At 40.5% G+C, this 19455-nt stretch overlaps 1 protein-coding gene across 2 annotated transcripts in view; it reads right to left on the bottom strand.

Annotated features, from left to right (window-relative positions):
- Positions 1-18715, bottom strand: part of osbpl9 (oxysterol binding protein-like 9) — a 46354-nt gene extending 27639 nt beyond the window's left edge. For both annotated transcript variants that reach the window (XM_029707274.1, XM_029707273.1), the window contains exons 1-3: positions 18582-18715; positions 16179-16229; positions 14121-14199 (exon numbers count right to left, since the gene is read on the bottom strand). In XM_029707274.1, the coding sequence (XP_029563134.1) occupies positions 14121-14199; positions 16179-16229; positions 18582-18692 (241 nt within the window). In that variant the 5' untranslated portion in view covers positions 18693-18715. The remainder of the gene's footprint in view (positions 1-14120; positions 14200-16178; positions 16230-18581) is intronic.
- Between the last annotated feature and the right edge of the window lie 740 nt (positions 18716-19455).

Genomic DNA, 19455 nt, shown 5'->3' on the forward strand with positions numbered 1-19455 from the left:
TCATGGCTATAATTTCCCTCATTCACATAATATGAACTGGGAAAATCAGAACTCTTGGTATGAATGTGGTGGTTTGAGGCCCAGGCAGGTCAGGATCCTGTGCAGTGCCTGAGTGTTCAACACTGAGCCCAAACAGGCCATGACATGGCACGTTCTCACAACCCAATTAGGGCCTAATGCTTCCCTTCTCCCCAGGAAGGTAGAGTGGCTCCTCTGGCTGAAAGCAAAGTGCAACTCCTGGGCCATTAGTGCACAAAGAGGCCATTCTCTAGAGCACGTCTTATTACTGATAGCCAGGCACAGAGAGATACAGAGATGGGCAGTGGAAAAACCCGAGAGCCTTCAGCAAGGTGACAGTGTTTAGACAGGCTCTAGCAGTGTGTCTAACAAGCAGCAGATGACTTGACTCCATTTCCTCTCTGCTTATTCATTATCACATTCCTAAAAACACACTAATCCAAACTACTCTTCAGGACACTTCCAAAGGATGTGAATTATTTATTGTTCACCTCTTCTTCTGCTTCCCATCATTTGGCTAAATGAATGAAATGTTCTGAAATACAAAGAGAAGCTAGATGGCGTGACGCACAACAGCTTTTGGTAAACACAATAAAGTAGTATCTTGATTGGAGGAGAGAGAGAGGGGGTTGAAGTAAGTTTTGAGACTATGCCGTGGGACATTGAGGTAAGTTGTAACGTACTATACCACATTGCATTACTGTGTCATTGCGCCAGACCACCACAAGGGAGAGTTGGACCACATTACGCTTTTGGGCACAATGAAAAAGAGTTGGTACCTAGGCACTTATTTGTCTCTCTCCTTGCTGAATGAATAACGTCAATGAATAGGTGATAGAAACTGATAATTGTGCACAACTCCACGATTGAATAATGAATGAACTGGATGAAGAGGATGAATGAATTTAGAAGTGTAAGACTTTCTCTTCTGTCCCGCGTGCACAACATCTCACACCCGTGAAAATATATATTTTTTCCAACTTTGTCAGAAGTAGCTGTAGCTGGACTGTAGCCTATTAGTAAAGATTTGTATAACTAACCCAAGATAGACCAGAGCCTGTCATTTCCAATGGGATCAAATTAAAATCATAGTGGGCAGAACAAGCAAGGAAGTGTGCAGGGCCAAGCATGAGCTAGTGAGATCCTACTGGCGCGTTCTAGCATGTATTTGCGTATTTCTATTAGGGAACACCTACTCTGTGAAGTACGCGGTGCAATAACTCCATTCGCCCTTGCACTCCTTTCAAACAATGCACATTTTAGAAACATTGGTAAAGTCTCCAAAACCGAGTCCACTCTGTTACAGATCCTAGTTTTGGAAACAGAAAACTGTATGGAGATCAAATGTTTAATAGATCAGAAAATTAGCAGAATGTCAGACAATATTTTAAATGTACCAGTTTATTTAGACAATTTAATTTATTAATTTAGGCTATTTTGACTCATTTTGAACCAAAGCCACAAATAAGTACCGACACATTGTTTCTGATCATCTTTCCTAAAGAACATTTTTGACCAAGTTAATATGCTCATGTTGTTTGTTCCAATTATTTGTGACTTTATGGTTACAATGAATGTCAACAAATGAAATCAAATAAATCCTAATGAATAATCAGATGCGTGTTGTGAGCTTGTCATTTTTCCAACACACCTATTAGCCTATAGAGTTCATTTTTCATCAATGTTGAGAACAAGCATATTAAAGCTATAAAATCGGCTAGCCCCTCTCTACTGTAGGCCTACATACTGTAGGCAGTAAAATCTTTAGAAAAATGAACCTGGTAATCTAATAAAATGTACTGCAGCCCTAAGACCTATCGGTTTTAATAACCTTTTACTGCAGTGGGCTAAATCAAGGTCACAGAGTGTTTCGTGGTAGTCTTAAAACAAATCTACTTTGAAAAAAAAAAAAAAAGTATGCACCTCACACACATTGTTATGGGCTTAAAAAAAAAGAAAATGTACCATCTCAGATTTAGAGTTGAAATGTATTACATTTTGAGTTTGCATCCCAATATTACACTTTATATACATCACAGAAGACTGAAATAACAAAACTGTTTGACATCGAAACACTGGATTTTAATGTTGAATAAACTGTTGATTATGAAATTCTGAAAAATATGAATAACATTCCACCCATGAGGACACTAGGTCATTTGACTGCAGGAAAGGGCTACCCTTATGAATGAATAAATTATTATATTGAAGAAATAAGGGGCCTCGTGTTCCATTTCCCAATAAAATACGATAAATTTTTTTAAATATATTTATATATTTTCACAATGTTGCACATTGACAACTCAAAATCGCATTGAAATAGCCTTCTAATAACCTAATGAAAGTCGATAGCTGATAACAAGATATTTATATCAATATTGTTTAGATAATAAAATTGTTTCATTGAAACTTAAATACCCCAAATCAAATAGGTTGCAGAAATTATACATTTATTTAGCAAAGGCCAACTCAAACTTTTACCAGCTGCACAGGTTTATGGTCTATGAACAAAAGCCTGAATTAGCCTACAAATAAAGCTAAAAACAATAACTTCAAAAACAGTAAATTCACTCAGATTTCTTATGTCGGGCTGTACAGCACAAGTATCTAATTTTTCGAAAATCAAGTGTTTATTAATTTACAAAAAGATAGTCTAATAGCTTGGCTAAGTGTGAATGCTGCGGTCAGTCATCTGAGTGAGAGTAGGAGCGCAGACTGATAACTAGAAATAGACTTCGTTATCAATTTGCGCTGCCACATTTCACAATGCTAATGCTGATACCTAACGGTCGTAGCGCGTCGTTTTTTATTATTTTGTTTTAAGCCTTCCCCAAACCTTAACCACTTGAAATGAATGCCTGAACTGTTAACCTTTGGATTTTTTTCTGTTTTAACACTGTAATCACGTGTACTTAACCCTTTTACCACGCAGAAAGACAAGGCACATCTTATGGTTAATACATATATGATTATATGTAATGATTTATTTGAGACCGGAATGTTAACAACAACAGAAAGATGCATTCGGTGGCAATGGAGTCAGGTGGAGAATGACTCATTGAAGGGGGTGAGGGAGGAGATGGTCAGGGTTGGGCGGAGGAAAGGCTTATGCACTCACCGTGAATGGCCGATGTGAGTGCCCTTTGCTCAATGTAATTGTTGATAAATAAAATGAACTACAGAAAGCTTGGGATGCACTTCCCAGACTGAAAGTGCACTGTAAATACGCTACAAAGCTATGAGTCAGGTGTAAATTATTTGGCAGAATTACCTATTCAATCAATTAATTGGAATACAAAAGAAGCAGGACAATACTCTTGCCGAGTTGATTTCTATTTTTAAGGGACTTGAAATGTATTAACAGATGTTTTAGGTAGGCTATACATATGCTACTGTAAAAAGGCATGCTCTTAGGCCAACCACTCAATGGTGGTTATACAAGGCTACTAGTCTACTAAGCCTACTAATGATAATTACATTACTTATAATTATTAAAATAAGAATAATTGTAATAATAACAATAACAAAATCAAGAGGATAGTGAGCTGCGTGCTTATTACAGTGCCTGTCAAACACGCTGTTAGATTACAATCTCTTTTCTGACTGTTTGGAAGAGTATAAACAAAGACAATAATAATCTACAAACAAATTATAAATCAATCCCATATAGTCTGTTCTAACAAGAGGTTTTAAAAGTCTTTAGTACAGCCCAAGATTAAAACCAATCGCATGCATTCGTGAATGCTGCTGCTATAGCCGACATGTTGCAGTTTATTTATTGTTTAATTATTCAAGGCTCCCTTTGTTATTTCGTTTGCTTGATTGTATTTAAAGGCATGAATGACTTGTAAGCTGTGTGATGACATTAACAAATTCAGATCATTCAGAAAGTATTCAGACCCCTTCAATTTTTCCCACATTTTGTTACGTTACAGCCTTATTCTAAAATGGATTAAATAAATAAAAAAATCTCATCTACACACAATACCCCAAAATGACAGTGAAAACAGGTTTTTAGAATATTTAGCAAAATTATAGAAAATAAGTATTCAGACCATTTGTTATGAGCCTCGTAATTGAGCTCAGGTGCATCCTGTTTCCATTGATCATCCTTGAGATGTTTCTCCAACTTGATTGGAGTCCACCTGTGGTAAATTCAATTGATTGGACACAATTTGGAAAGGCACACAGCTGTCTATACAAGGTCCCACAGTTGACAGTGCATGTCAGAGCAAAAACCAAGCCATGAGGTCAAAAGGAATTGTCCGTGGAGCTCCGAGACAGGATTGTGTCGAGGCACAGATCTAGGGAAGGGTACCAAAAAAATTTCTGCAGCACTGAAGGTCCCCAAGAACACAGCAGCCTCCATCATTCTTAAATGGAAGAAGTTTGGAACCACCGAGACTCTGCCCGCTTGGAGTTTGCCAAAAGGCACCTAAAGGACTTTCAGACCATGCGAAACAAGATTCTCTCTTTGATTGAACTCTTTGGGCTGAATGCCAAGCGTCACGTCTGGAGGAAACCTGGCACCATCCCTACAGTGAAGCATGGTGGTGGACGCATCATGCTGTGGGGATGTTTCTCAGTGGCAGGGACTGGGAGACTAGCCAGGATCGAGGGAAAGATGAACGGAGCAAACTACAGAGAGATCCTTGATGAAATTCTGCTCCAGAGCAATCAAGACCTCAGACTGGGGCGAAGGTTCACGTTCCTACAGGACAGCGATCCAAAGAACACAGCCAAGACAACGCAGGTGTTGCTTCGGGGCAAGTCTCCGAAAGTCCTTGAGTGGCCCAGCCAGAGCCCAGACTTGAAACCAATCAAACATCTCTGGAGAGACCTGAAAATAGCTGTGCAGCGACACAAAGTATTGAGTAAAGGGTCTGAATACTTATGCAAAAGGAATATATATATTTGGATACATTTTCTAACATTTCTAAAAACCTGTTTTTGCTTTGTCAATATGGGGTAGTGTGTAGAATTGTGAGGGGAAAAAACGAATTAATCAATTTTAGAATAAGGCTGCAACGTAACAAAATTTGGGAAAAGTCAAGGGGTCTGAATACTTTCCAAATGCACTGTATATTGAAGTAGGCCTTCACGCCAATAAGGTACGTTAAACAGGACACGCTCTTAGGCCTACAGTTCTACCTCATTTCAATGGCTGAATTAAAATAACCTTCAACCCACCTGTCCCTAACTTTTCCTAGATGTGAAATTACAGTAACAGTAGACCTACTTTTAGATAAATATCATAAAAGACAAACTGAGCATTTCATCCTCAATGCGCCATGAAAGTCTGTTGCACCGTATAACAGTAGAACAGTCGGGACTTTACGAGTACCAATGGGCACCAGTCTAATAAATCCATTTAATATACACAAAGTAATCCATTCATATTTTGTTTAGGAAGGTCATAAAAAAAAAAAAATGTTTAAATCGACAGGACAGAATACTAAGAATGATTTATGCTATGTTCATTTAGCGGACATCAAACGCTTATATTTCTCAGTCCTACTTCCAGTCACACATACACTGAGTGTACTAAACATTAGGAACCCCTAAATATGCATTGCACCCCCTTTTGCCTTCAGAACAGCCTCAATTCATCGGGGCATGGACTCGAAAGCGTTCCACAGTGGTGCTGCCCCATAATAACTCCAATGTTTCCCACAGTTGTGTCAAGTTGGCTTGTAGTGGATCTCTACTGTGAATATCTCATTCAATCTCATCCCACAGATGCTCAATTGGATTGAGATCTGGTGACTGGGCAGGCCACTGCAATAAGCCAAATTCACTGTCAAGTTTGTGGGACCATTCCTGGACAATCCTAGCATTGTGGCGTTATCCTATTGAAAAAGATCTATTTGCAGATGGATACATTGCAGACATGAAGGGATGCACCTGATGGATGTATTGTTTTCCCCATACCCTAGTCCTCCCATCAGCGTGAAACAGCAGGAACCGGGATACATCAGACCAGGCAATGTGGTTCCAATTCTCTAGTGTTTTAGCTCATTAGTCCACTGCAAATGCAGTGATTTGTTTTTTGCTGAAAGAATTCTAACTCTGTAAGGTTGTCGACCACCATACCCCATTCGTGTCAAGGTACAAGGAGTTGTGTATTATTTTATGGGTCTTTGGGAACCAATGTGTTGGAATGTCATGCATAAAAAAACGCATCGCAAGCTTGAATTTTGTAAAGTTAGTGTGGGAGGTGGGAAAATGATTGTTATCAATCAATAAATGACAAACCTCCTGGCATTGACAACTTAGATGGAAAGCTACTGAGAATGGTAGCTGATTCCATAGCCACTCCTATCTTTCATACTTTCCTCTAGGCTCAGATTAAAAATCTTTGTCCTCAGACCTGGAGGGAAGCCAAAGTAATTCTGCTACCCAAGAGTGGTAAAGCGGCCTTTACTGGTTCTAACAGCAGACATATAAGCTTGCTGCCAGCTCTTAGCAAACTGTTTTTAAAAAATGGGTGTTCAACCATATACAATGCTATTTCTCTGTAAACAAATTAACCACAGACTTTCAGCACGTTATAGAGAAGGAAACTCAACATGCACTGCACTGACACAAATTACTGATGATTGGTTGAAAGAAATGGATAATAAGAAGATTGTGGGAGCTGAATTGTTAGATTTCAGTGCAGCCTTTGATATTATTGACCATAACCTGTTGTTGAAAAAACTTGTGTTATGGCTTTTCAACCTCTGCCATATCGTGGATTCAGAGCCATCTAATAGAACTTTTCTTTAATGAATGCTTCTCTAATGTCAAACATGTAAAGTGTGGTGTACCGCAGGGCAGCTCTCTAGGCCCTCTACTCTTTCTATTTTTACCAATGACCTGCCACTGGCATTAAACAAAGCATGTGTGTCCATGTACGCTGATGATTCAACCATATACGCATCAGCAACCACAGCTAATGAAGTTACTGAAAACCTTAACAAAGAGTTGCAGTCTGTTTTGGAATGGGTGGTCAGTAATAAACTGGTCCTGAACATTTTCAAAACTAAGAGCATTGTATTTGGTACATATCATTCCTTAAGTTCTAGACCTCAGCTGAATCTGGTAATGAATGGTGTGGCTGTTGAACAAGTTGAGAAGACTAAATGACTTGGCGTTACTTTAGATTGTAAACTATCATGGTCAAAACATATAGATTCAATGGTTGTAAAGATGGGGAGAGGTCTGTCCGTAACAAAGAGATGCTCTGCTTTTTTGACACCACACTCCAAAAATGAAGTTCTGCAGGCTCTAGTTTGGACTAATCTTGATTATTGTCCAGTTGCAAGGAAATACCTAGTGAAGCTGCAGCTGGCCCAGAACAGAGAGGCACGTTTTGCTTTTCATTGGAATCAGAAGGCTGATATAAATACTATGCATGCCAGTCTCTCTTGGCTAAGAGTTGAGGAGAGACTGACTGCACCACTTCTTTTTATAAGAAACATTGTGTTGAAAATCCCAAATTGTTTGCAAAGTCAACTTACACACAGCTCTGACACACACACTTATCCCACCAGACATGCCACCAGAGGTCTTTTCACAGTTCCCAAATGCAGAACAAATTCAAGAAAGCGAATAGAATTATATAGAGCCCTAATTGAATGGAACTGCCATCTCATATTGCTCAAATAAACAGCAAACCTGATTTTAAAAATCACAAAGCAACACCTCACGGCACAACGCATCTCCCCTATTTGACCTAGATAGTTGTGTATGCATTGATATGTAGGCTACATGTGCATTTTTCATGTAATTGTCTTTCAATTCACATATAGCATTGCAGTCTTTGTGGACTATTCTGCATACAGTCAGATCACTTGCACCACACAAATATCCTGTTTCACGATGGAAGGTTACAGAAGCCATAAACCTCACGGTGATCAGAACTTGTAGGGAAGGAAGGATGGACCTTCCCCAAAGAGTCAGATGAAAGGCTTGGTTCAAGCAAACAAATGTCAGCTGCATTTTCTTAGTACATACGTTAGCGGTCACGGAAATTGATTTAATCAAAATCATTCAGTGGGTTGCTCCTGTCTATAAGCAAACTTCTGTCTGGCCTTGGTGCTCTTTGATCATCATTGAAATAGACTAGTTAATCCATCTTTCTCCATTGCCCAGAACAACCTGGGGGCACATATCCATTCATCTGAAGTTAAACCTGCCTCTGTCCAGGTTAAATTTAAGCCTTTATTTAGATCTAGCTCTAAATCATCCTTCTGGAACATAGACTTTTAAATCTAGACTAGGGCAAGTCAGACTATTTTAAACCATGTCTGAGAAATGCAATCTCATTTAGTCCAGTTTAAAAGTGCAATTTAGTCTAGGATTCGGCTTAATCTGTCCGCGAAACCGCCCTTGAATGGTTCAAGGAAATATGCCTATTTTGTTTGTTGATTTCCTAGGGCATCTGAATAACATAATTATACATGAACAATAATTTCATATAGCATAGCTTATTCTTTTAACATTGAATATGCTGTATATAAATGGTTATTATAGCTGATTAAACTTAATTTCTCACCAGAATGAGCCTGTGATTTGAGGTTCAGCTCTGTCTGGGCCTTCACTAGGGCTCTACATAGGCTTAGAACCCGAACTCTGTGCGTGTGCTCTCGCTGTTCACACCGTTGGTGACGGCAAAATGGAGATTGTGGCCAAAGCAATTTTGCCAAGGCCAGTTCAGTTGCCACAATGTTGGCCCCGGTGTCTGTGGTGATACAGGACCGTTTATTTTAGTCAAGGGCCCAGTCAAGCCCGAATGCAGGACTTCAGCCAGGTTGTCGGCTGTGTGGGATTCCGCCATGTAGGTTGTTTCCAAACAGTGGGATTTAAGTGTCCAGTCATATTTACACTTGACCAGTGCAAATATAATATTTTTTTTTATAAATAATAAAAATGGTAAGACATCCTTTAGCTGTCTGAACCTCCACCTTGTTGAATGAGGTAGGGACCGCTATTTGAGAGAAATACTGTACTTTCTCCCCGTTAACTGTCAAATTTACAGAGCATTTCTATGAAGGTGGGGTTCTTCACCATTCTGAAGGGCACCATTCCTACAGTGGGGGGGAAAGTATTTGATCCCCTGCTGATTTTGTACGTTTGCCCACTTACAAAGAAATGATCAGTCTATAATTTTAATGGTAGGCTTATTTGAACAGTGAGGGACAGAATAACAACAAAAATATCCAGAAAAACCCATGTCAAAAATGTTATAAAATGATTTGCATTTTAATGAGGGAAATAAGTATTTGACCCCTCTGCAAAACATGACTTAGTACTTGGCGGCAAAACCCTTGTTGGCAATCACAGAGGTCAGACATTTCTTGTAGTTGGCCACCAGGTTTGCACACATCTCAGGAGGGATTTTGTCCCACTCCTCTTTGCAGATCTTCCCCAAGTCATTTAGGTTTCGAGGCTGACGTTTGGCAACTCAAACCTTCAGCTCCCTCCACAGATTTTCTATGGGATTAAGGTCTGGAGACTGGCTAGCCACTCTGGGACCTTAATGTGCTTCTTCTTGAGCCACTCCTTTGTTGCCTTGGCTGTGTGTTTTGGGTCATTGTCATGCTGGAATACCCATCCACGACCCATTTTCAATGCCCTGGCTGAGGGAAATACTTATTTCCCTCATTAAAATGCAAATCATTTTATAACATTTTTGACATGGGTTTTTCTGGATTTTTTTTGCTATTCTCTCTCAATGTTCTCACCCAAGATTTGACGTTACATGGCCCCTTCCATCGTCCCTTTGATGCGGTGAAGTTGTCCTGTCCCCTTAGCAGAAGAACACCCCCAAAGCATAATGTTTCCACCTCCACTTTTGACGGTGGAGATGGTGTTCTTGGGGTCATAGGCAGCATTCCTCCTCCTCCAAACACGGCGAGTTGAGTTGATGCCAAAGAGCTCAATTTTGGTCTCATCTGACCACAACACTTTCACCCAGTTGTCCTCTGAATCATTCAGATGTTCATTGGCAAACTTCAGACGGGCATGTATATGTATTCTTGAGCAGGGGGACCTTGCGGGCGCTGCAGGATTTCAGTCCTTCACGGCATAGTGTGTTACCAATTGTTTTCTTGGTGACTATGGTCCCAGCTGCCTTGAGATCATTGACAAGATCCTCCCGTGTAGTTCTGGGCTGATTCCTCACCGTTCTCATGATCATTGCAACCCCACGAGGTGAGATCTTGCATGGAGCCCCAGGCCGAGGGATATTGACAGTTCTTTTGTGTTTCTCCATTTGCGAATAATCGCACCAAATGTTGTCACCTTCTCACCAAGCTGCTTGGCGATGGTCTTGTAGCCCATTCCAGCCTTGCGTAGGTCTACAATCTTGTCCCTGACATCCTTGGAGAGCTCTTTGGTCTTGGCCATGGTGGAGAGTATGGAATCTGATTGATTGATTGCTTCTGTGGACAGGTGTCTTTTATACAGGTAACAAACTGAGATTAGGAGTACTCCCTTTAAGAGTGTGCTCCTAATCTCAGCTCGTTACCTGTATAAAAGACACCTGAGAGCCAGAAATCTTTCTGATTGAGAGGGGGTCAAATACTTATTTCCCTCATTAAAATGCAAATCAATTTATAACATTTTTGACATGCGTTTTTCTGGATATTTTTGTTGTTATTCTGTCCCTCACTGTTCAAATAAACCTACCATTAAAATTATAGACTGATCCTTTCTTTATCAGTGGACAAACGTACAAAATCAGCAGGGGATCAAATACTTTTCCCCCCACTGTACATAAGTTAGACTGTCTGCCAGTTCTTGCCATTTATCGGTGTCCCATTTGTGGTTCTGGAATTCTTCATAGGTACGTTTTTTGCACATATTCTGCAAACAGACTGGTCCAAGTAATCTTTTTCTCCATCGTCGTTAGCTGTTACATTTGTTTTGCTACGAGAGCTAATCTTTATCACCTCACTCCTCCGATTTACAGTAACAATGAAAAAAGGCATACCCATCCACCCCCACCCAAAGGATCTACAGTATAGGTATATTAGTTAACCCCAGTCCCCACTTTTTACCCCACCCATCTTCAGTGAACTGAATTGACCTTCAAAGAATCTCTCCTATCCATGCATATAGCGGATTTGCTGATTGCAGCGCATCAAAAGATAGTCGAAAAGAGGAGGCGATGTATAGTTTAATAGATGGACTAAGTTAGCAAAACAATACCATATAATCAAATAGTTACCTCTGGGCTATGGGTAAGGTATATCTATATTAAAATAAAGTTGCTAAAACATACGCTTTTTTAACTAGCATTTTTTATTAAATGGTTTTGACTTATTTTATTTTCATGATGGTCTTGACCCAAAACCGTCCATGTCACAGTTATCCAATTACCGTCATAGCCCTATCAAAGACTTGTTTTCGACCGCTGGATGGATATGCTTTGGGTGGTAGTTGATAAACAAGAATCTGTTGAGCGTGAAAATCCCAGCAGCGTTGCAGTTCTTGACACACTCAAACCGGTGCACCTGGCACCTACTACCATACCCTGTTCAAAGGCACTTAAATCTTTTGTCTTGCCCATTCCCCCTCTGAATGGTACACATACACAATCCATGTCTCAATTATCTCAAGGCTTAAAAATCCTTCTTTAACCTGTCTCCTCCCCTTCATCTACACTGATTGAAGTGGATTTAACAAGTGACATCAATAAGGGATCATAGATTTCACCTGGATTCACCTGGTCAGTCTGTCATGGAAAGAGCAGGGGTTCCTAATGTTTTGTACACTCAGTGTATATTTTACAATAAAATATGATTGAATACAACAGAATTAAATAGAAAGGATATTTTTTCCAAATAGGTATTTGCTGATGGTTGCTAGTAGGCTACGCATGGAGCGGGGGTTATTCCAGGAATGCATGGAGATGTGATTATTCTAGGAAAACGTTATATTTTGAAAAATGTGTGTGTTGTTTGGAAAAACTTGAATATTTAAAAACCTTAGAATACGCTCTTTCAGATAGGTTATAGCAATCGAAATGTCTGGCCTGCATGGACCTCTGTAGGATTATTTGGAAAAGGAAGCAAGCACCAACAAGCTTCATAAAGATGCCCTCAAAGATTCCTTCTGGTGGTTCGAACGAGCATTAACGGCTAACAGTAAATACTATGATGTCATGCACTGTAACACGCCGTAGCATACCGCAGCATCCCGCGCCACGGTATTACGCAACTACTAAATGAGGACCCACTGTATACTCCAAAGACTGGGTTTCGTACATTACTAGAACCACTAGACACCCTCTCTACAACAGGCGACCTGCTCATCGTGGGCTTGGCCAATGCATTCAGCAGTTACCCAGGCTAAGCAGCTTTGTCTGTATGGGGCCACGTAGAGCTCTTTAGCACACAAGGTCTGCTTTGGAAGTGGGGGGGGGGGGGGGGGGGGGGGGGGGGGGGGGGAGTTGACGGCCTCTCATGCAGCTCTGATGCTCCGCCAGGAAAAGAGCCAGATGAATTATGGATGCTCCTCTAAATAGAAATACAAATTCTCACTCTCTCCGCAGCCTTCATCTGTGGCCACCCCATACCTCACCCATGCTCTGCTCTAGTCCTCCTCCGACGACGACACAGCCCCCCTGCTTGCCTGCCGCAGCACCACCACACCAGAATAAATGTGTGTAACATCAGCTGGATCCTTTACAAGGATGTATACAACAGTAATGCATCTCCAGCAGGCAACATCTGGGAGAGTAGCCCATACATCTTTTGTAACCTTTTCAAGTGCAAATTGGTATGTCCCTTGTTGTGATGTAGGTGATTAAAAACAATTCCTTTTGACTTGGGTGGTAGATGGGTTGCGAAATGGCTGTGACCTTCTCATCTTTTCCACGTAATCTTATAATTACTTTCCAACTTGGAAGAATCATCTGGAGGAGCATCCTTTTTCAGAAGTGCATCTTTTAAAGGGTGAACTCCGATAAAATTGACTGGATACGCATAACAGAGCAAGTAGACCAAATGACAAAATGAAAACATGGTTATGACCATAGAATTCTAACTCGACCAACTTGATATGAAATGAATCTCAAATTGAATCAGACCGATAATAATATCATAGAATTCGCCTACCTCAACAATCATAATAAACACTGGTGACCTCACAAAGCACCTCTTAGAAACAATCTTTCATAATATTGTTTCTTTAAACTTAGCCTAAAAATATATATTTTTAAAGACACATTTAACATACGATACTTCTTCCATGGTAAACAAACACTATACATAATTTTTTTTGAAACATTAAAATCAAACCAAGCAGTAAGCTACTAAAACAAACAACACAAATGCCTAGGAAAAGGTTACAACCACTGCTTCACCGAGCGATGCCCTTCGACCTGACAAGAGGCCAGCATGCAGACATCATGCATCTCCTTACCCTTCCTATTGTAGAGCCACAGCATACAGTTTCGGAACATAGCAATAGGAGAGGGCATGGAGGTGGACGAAATGGGCCCACCGTGGACAGAATGCTGGTGGAGGTTGTGGTGGCTGTGTGGGGGGAGCGATGGAGGTGACAGGGTGAAGGAGGTTAGAGACCTGGAGGAGAGTGGTCCGCTGGGTGGATGGTCGGTGCAGCTGCTGGCCGGAGGAAGGGGGTGGGGTAAGAGGGGTCTGGGAAGGGGACCAGACCTGTCTCTGAAGTGTTCAGGGTGTGGATCGGCAGTGCAGCTCAGCAGTATTTCTTTATTCCCATAGGCGGTAGAAAAAGCAAGCAATCTTTTTTTTTTTTTTTTTTAAATACAGCCTTCTTCGCTTCTTTCCATTACAGAGGAATCTTGCTGTGAATAAATCTTGCTTTAGCCTCTAGACGACTAGCCATTCAAATGCCTAGAGCTCGACGTGTGTGTCTGCCTGTGTTAGCGCACCGACAAAATAATCCTCCTTTAAAAACTAAGAAGAAAAAGGCTGGAAAGAGCGAGAGCGCGCAAGAGAGAACAAGCTACAAATAGAGCCCACATGTGAGCAGCCGGCAGAATGCATCATTGATGGATTCACTACAAACGACAGGGAAGCGAGCAAAGTGGGAGGTGAGGGAGAGGAGAAAGAAAAGAACAAGAGACTAACCTTGAAAATGGAAAGTCTTCTGGTCCACAGTGATGGTGAATGTGCTGTCGTCTTCATCATCGATTCCTATTACAGCTCCCTGGAAAAACCAAAAAGGAAGAGGAGGCAGTGAGAGAGGAGACGTCACCATCCCTCTCTCTTGTTCACTCTATCACACACCTACCAAGGAGGAGGAGGAAAAGAGGAGGGGGTGACTGGGTGGAGTGAGAGAGGCAAGAAAGGGTAGAGAAGAGATATTAGGGACCAGCAGCAAGGAAGGAAGGGAGGAAAGAAAAACATTGCAGAGCTATGGCTGTAGCATGGCACCTTGCAACAGTATATCTCAAACCTGCCTGCCAGTCAAAACCAACCTGAGAAAAATAAAATTAAAAGATAAGCATTTGCAATTTAAATAAAACATGTTTGATAAGTCACAAATCAGCATTAAAGTAACTGTCCAGTGTTTCCAGATTTCTATTAAATAGGACCTATAATTAATTACAATATGAGTGAAATAGTTTTCCTTACAAAAATGTGTAAGTATTACTTATGTTAAAAAGCAGCTTTCTGTGTTGGAATGGTATAGGTGTATACCGGTCATTCAAAATATTCATGCAAGTAGACAGCTGATTGGCCAGCTCATCCTCCTCAGAAGGATGACATCATCCTCTATGAGGCAATAGCAAGCTTTTTTGAAACGGTCAGTTTGAGGTGGGGCTTTTGAAGGGTTCTTTCTCCAAATTATGCTTTGGCCACAAATACATGTATAGGATGAGTCAACAACATTATTTGGGTGTGTGTTAACAGAATATTAACTTTTAAATTTAGATTTTCTCTGGAAAGTTACTTTAAGACTTCCCATGTACTGCTGATGAGGTGTAGGCGTCCATTATCACATTTGAACCACTATGTGATGACTCATTAAAAGACAATTCCCTGGCTGTTGGCTTCACAGTACTGTCTTAGTCTAAAGCTAAGGAGGGGAATCGTAAATACTAACTACTGGAAGTAGTCAAATGTATAGCATGGTAGTATGATAGTACTGAAGATAACATACTCGTATCCCTTTAAAACCAGCACACAAAACTGAAGAAACACATGAGAAATGTCTCTGTAATTGAATTATCTATCATCTGACTGAAAAAGAAGCTTATAAATTTAGTTGCTGACATGAAACCTATAACAATCGAAGAGAACCTAGCCAATGTTATTTTCTCAAAGCTACTCTGTATGTAGATATTTGTATGTGTGGTGTGTGATGTCTTTGAAGGTCTTGTTAGCATTGTCTCTAGGCAAAAAGAAACAGGTTCTGACATTGTGTTTTGCATCAGATGCCTCACAAATTCCTACCATAACTACAGGTCAAAAAAAGTAAACAAAGATAACTACAGTGTGATACTTGATAAACAATATATGCTAAACAAGTTTGCCCCCGTGACATTTTAATCAAACTATTTGTCAAGCGTTAAAAGTAAAACCTCTGATTTGCCTCAAAGTCAAACAGATCTGAGAACCATATCCTACTAAATTAGGTATGCTTAATTCCTTGAGGACAGAAGGGGGAAAAAAGGGCAAGACACAATGGGCCTGCTAGGATCCTTTAGGAAACACAACATTAAAATCCTATTTTGTAACTGTCGAGTCCAATTAGAAGTAATACATCAAATACTGCCATCTAGTGGCAATATTTTACACAAACATATAGCAAGTGATTATATTTAATAGCCTTGTATTGCAGGGGTCTTCAACCTTTTCTTGCTCAGGGAGCCCTTCCAAGGCATCCCGGCGATGCAGGTGCCAATGTCAGATACTCCAGTGAGTGTAATTGGAGTTGAGAAATAAAGTTGACATCACTAGAAATAAGATATTCTCCTCTTTTCTACTGTAGGTATGTAAAACAAAATGCATTTATTATAAATATATATTTGTGGATACCCTGCAGTACTGGATGTGGACCCCCGGTGTATTGTATAGACAAAGAAGAGAAAATAATTAGGCTAGTTAGGAAAAATAGCTACTCAATTAGCTGGTGCAAACTCTCCCTCCAAGCAGACGATGAACAACAGGCCAGTTCCTTACCCTGAGCCGCACACAACCTCTTCTAGAGCCACGCATCATCTTGTCCTTGGACTGAAAATGAAGAGAAGAAAACAAATTAGGTTTCAAGAATACACTTTTTTTTTCTTCATTTAAATTATTTCCACATACTCCATTCACACACACATTTCCACCCAAAGTTTAAGTTAATTCATTATCAAGTTCACCAGTGGAAAGTTCATGGAACTTCCTACATATAGCAAGCCAAGATTCTCTAATAACAATAGCTGCAAACCTGAATTGTAAGTGCCCTGGGCTTGCATCTCATCTGCAAGTATCAAATGCATAGCTAAAGTATATATATATATATATATATATATATGACATAGTCTGGTCCCAAATCTGTTTGTGCTCTTGCCAACTTCATTGGTCATTGTCAAGCCAAATGTTTGGCGTGACAAGAAGTTAACATGATAGCACTCAGGCTATAGATGACATACACTGTAACCGAAAGTGCCCCTATTACTTTCATTCACTGAAGGGTCACATTGTTCAGCATCAGCAGATAGTTGGATTTGGGATCGAGATATTGAGTTCAGCCTATCTGCTTTGTGAAACCTTCCCATCTTCATGAATGACAGTACAATGGGCATATTTATGATTACTTGTGAGATAGAACCATTTTGATGTGACACAGTGGAGCATATTTTCATCAAGTTCCTTCTGTTCATGGTCATATACACTCAGTGGCCAGTTTATTAGGCACACTCATCTTGTACTGGGTTGGACCACCCTTTGCCTCCAGAACAGCCTGAATTCTTCAGGGCATGGAAACGTTGCTCAATTGGTATCTTGGGACCCTGACTTGTGCCAGGAAAACATTTCCCACACCATTACACCACTGCCACCAGCCTGCACTTTTGACACCAGGTAGGATGGGGCCATGGACTCATGCTGCTGACGCCAATTCCTGACTCTACCATGAGCATGACGCAAGAGGAACTGGGATTCATGAGACCAGGTGATGTTTTTCCATTCCTCAATTGTCTAGTGCTGGTAATCGCGAGCCCCCCTAAGCCGCTTCATCTTGTTTTTAGCTGATAGGAGTGGAACCTGGTGTGGTCATCTGCTGCAATAGCCCATCCGTGACAAGGACTGACGAGTTGTTTGTCGCACCATTCTCTGTAAATTGTAAGAGACTTGTGCGTGAAAAAGGCCAGGAGGCCAGGCATTTTCAGAGATACTGGATCCAGCGTGCCTTGCACAGACGATAATACCACGCTCAAAGTCGCTTAGGTCACTTGTTTTGCCCATTCTAAAGTTCAATCTAACAGTAGCTGAATACCTTGATGCCTATATAACAAGCCACGTGACTCACTGTCTGTAGGAGCAAACCATTTTCGTGAATGGGGTGGTATACCTAATAAACTGGACACTGAGTATATGCCCAATGATTCTTGACTTAGCTGTAATGCCTTATCAGGTCAGTTACTAGTAGCTTGTGCAACTGTACATTTTGTTGTCATTTGAATGTTTGTAAACAAACTATGTAGCTTGTTTGTCTTTCTTTGGCTTTAAAATATAATAGATATTTAACTCATACAATGCCCTGTCAATCGTTACATATCTCCAGCCTCATCCCTCAGTTTACCCACCAAAGTGGCAGGCTGTTTAAATGGTAGAATCAAGTGGCTTAGGTTGTCAACTGAGTGTGGGGGGCTGTCGAAATGTCGGTAGCAACTTATGTAGCTTTATGACGGGTGCAATTAACGATACACCTGCCTTCGACTTTTGCGACAAAGCTTTTTAGCTAAAAATCAACAAGAGGGATGGCATGGTAAGGCAATGTCTGCTAACTCTGACTCGTGACAGTAGACCATAACGGTGAATTCTACAATCCTATTATTACGCAGGCAATGAAGTTAAGCAAGCAACCAGGGGAATAAAAAATAGTATTATTTTAAGTGTTCACTTTCACATGATTAGTTAGCTAACCTTGCCTCCACCCTTTATTGACATGCTTATAATTACTCCTACTACGTTGCTTTTAATGCCTCGAATAATCAACAGTGTTTAAGTCTAACTGACAGCAAAACATGGACCTGAAAATGAGAAATACAATGATGACAAATGCTGCAGGCTAGCAACAAGGAAAAGAACACAGCACATCGTAGTTACTGTTAACGAATTCCAGGAAGTAGAGAAAATACTGGCATTTAATTTGTTAGTTGGTCCTCCAGCATGCATATGATTGGTCAACAATGGATCTGTCGCGGAAAGTCGCCGCCCTTTTTTGCCAGCTGAGATTCCCAAACCCAACTCCTGGCACACAGGCCTCTGTCCCCACTCCAGTACTCGGTTTTGATAAGCAATTCATTGGTAACTTATACTACCGGTCACCGAGGTTATCGGCTTATTCATTATCAAGAACAAGAAAATACGCACCGTGTAGTATGACAGTAAACCCGCATTGTAATCCAAAACAAACCAGCGATACTGCCAACCTTTCATGACGTTAGTCCATTTGCTAAGCGGTCCCTCCATGACCGACGCCATCTTTACACTTGGCCAAGATTCTGGGGGAGGAGTCTGTATGGGAAAAAAACGACTCGTACCACAAACGTCACAGGATGGCAAGACTTTTGACAGCTGAAAGATTGTCAAACATTTCAGAAGTTATAATTTTGCTTAGAAAAGGTACATCCCAATGCTCTTTATATCCATCTAAATTCATATAATCATAATTCATAAAAAGTGGGACAATTTTGCATTTCTGTCTTCTGAAACCCAATGGCATAGGCAGAAATCCATTGACGGCAGGGCCAGCAAAAATGTAGGTGGGACAAAATTTGGGCACTCAAATCCTCATTATATTAACATAAAAACATAATCTACCCTCTACCTACTGTAATCGTTTTGTAAATCCATGACTCTTGCATTTAACATGCAACTCACATAGACCTACACATAATAAACCATAGGCCTATAAAACTATGAGACGAGAACACAATGCCCTGATATAACAGTAATAATCACAATAGGCTTGGCAACGTCTCACTGGCTCAACGACCAGGAGATAGTAGGGTAGGCTAGGTGGCCTCAAATGTAACCGTTCAACACTAGGAGAGCCGAGAGCATCAAATTGACTCAAAAGTTTTTTTTACTTTTTATATACTCTGCCATTTTCATTTTTTGTTGTTGTTGCATCACACGAACATTGTACAAAACATATACAAATATCACACATAACAATAAATAATAATCATAATAAATAAAGCCAGAGACACAAAAAAGTATATTACACTATAGACAAGATACA

This window comes from Salmo trutta, chromosome 22 (genome assembly GCF_901001165.1).
Source record: "Salmo trutta chromosome 22, fSalTru1.1, whole genome shotgun sequence".
NCBI classification, from domain to species: Eukaryota; Metazoa; Chordata; class Actinopteri; order Salmoniformes; family Salmonidae; genus Salmo; species Salmo trutta.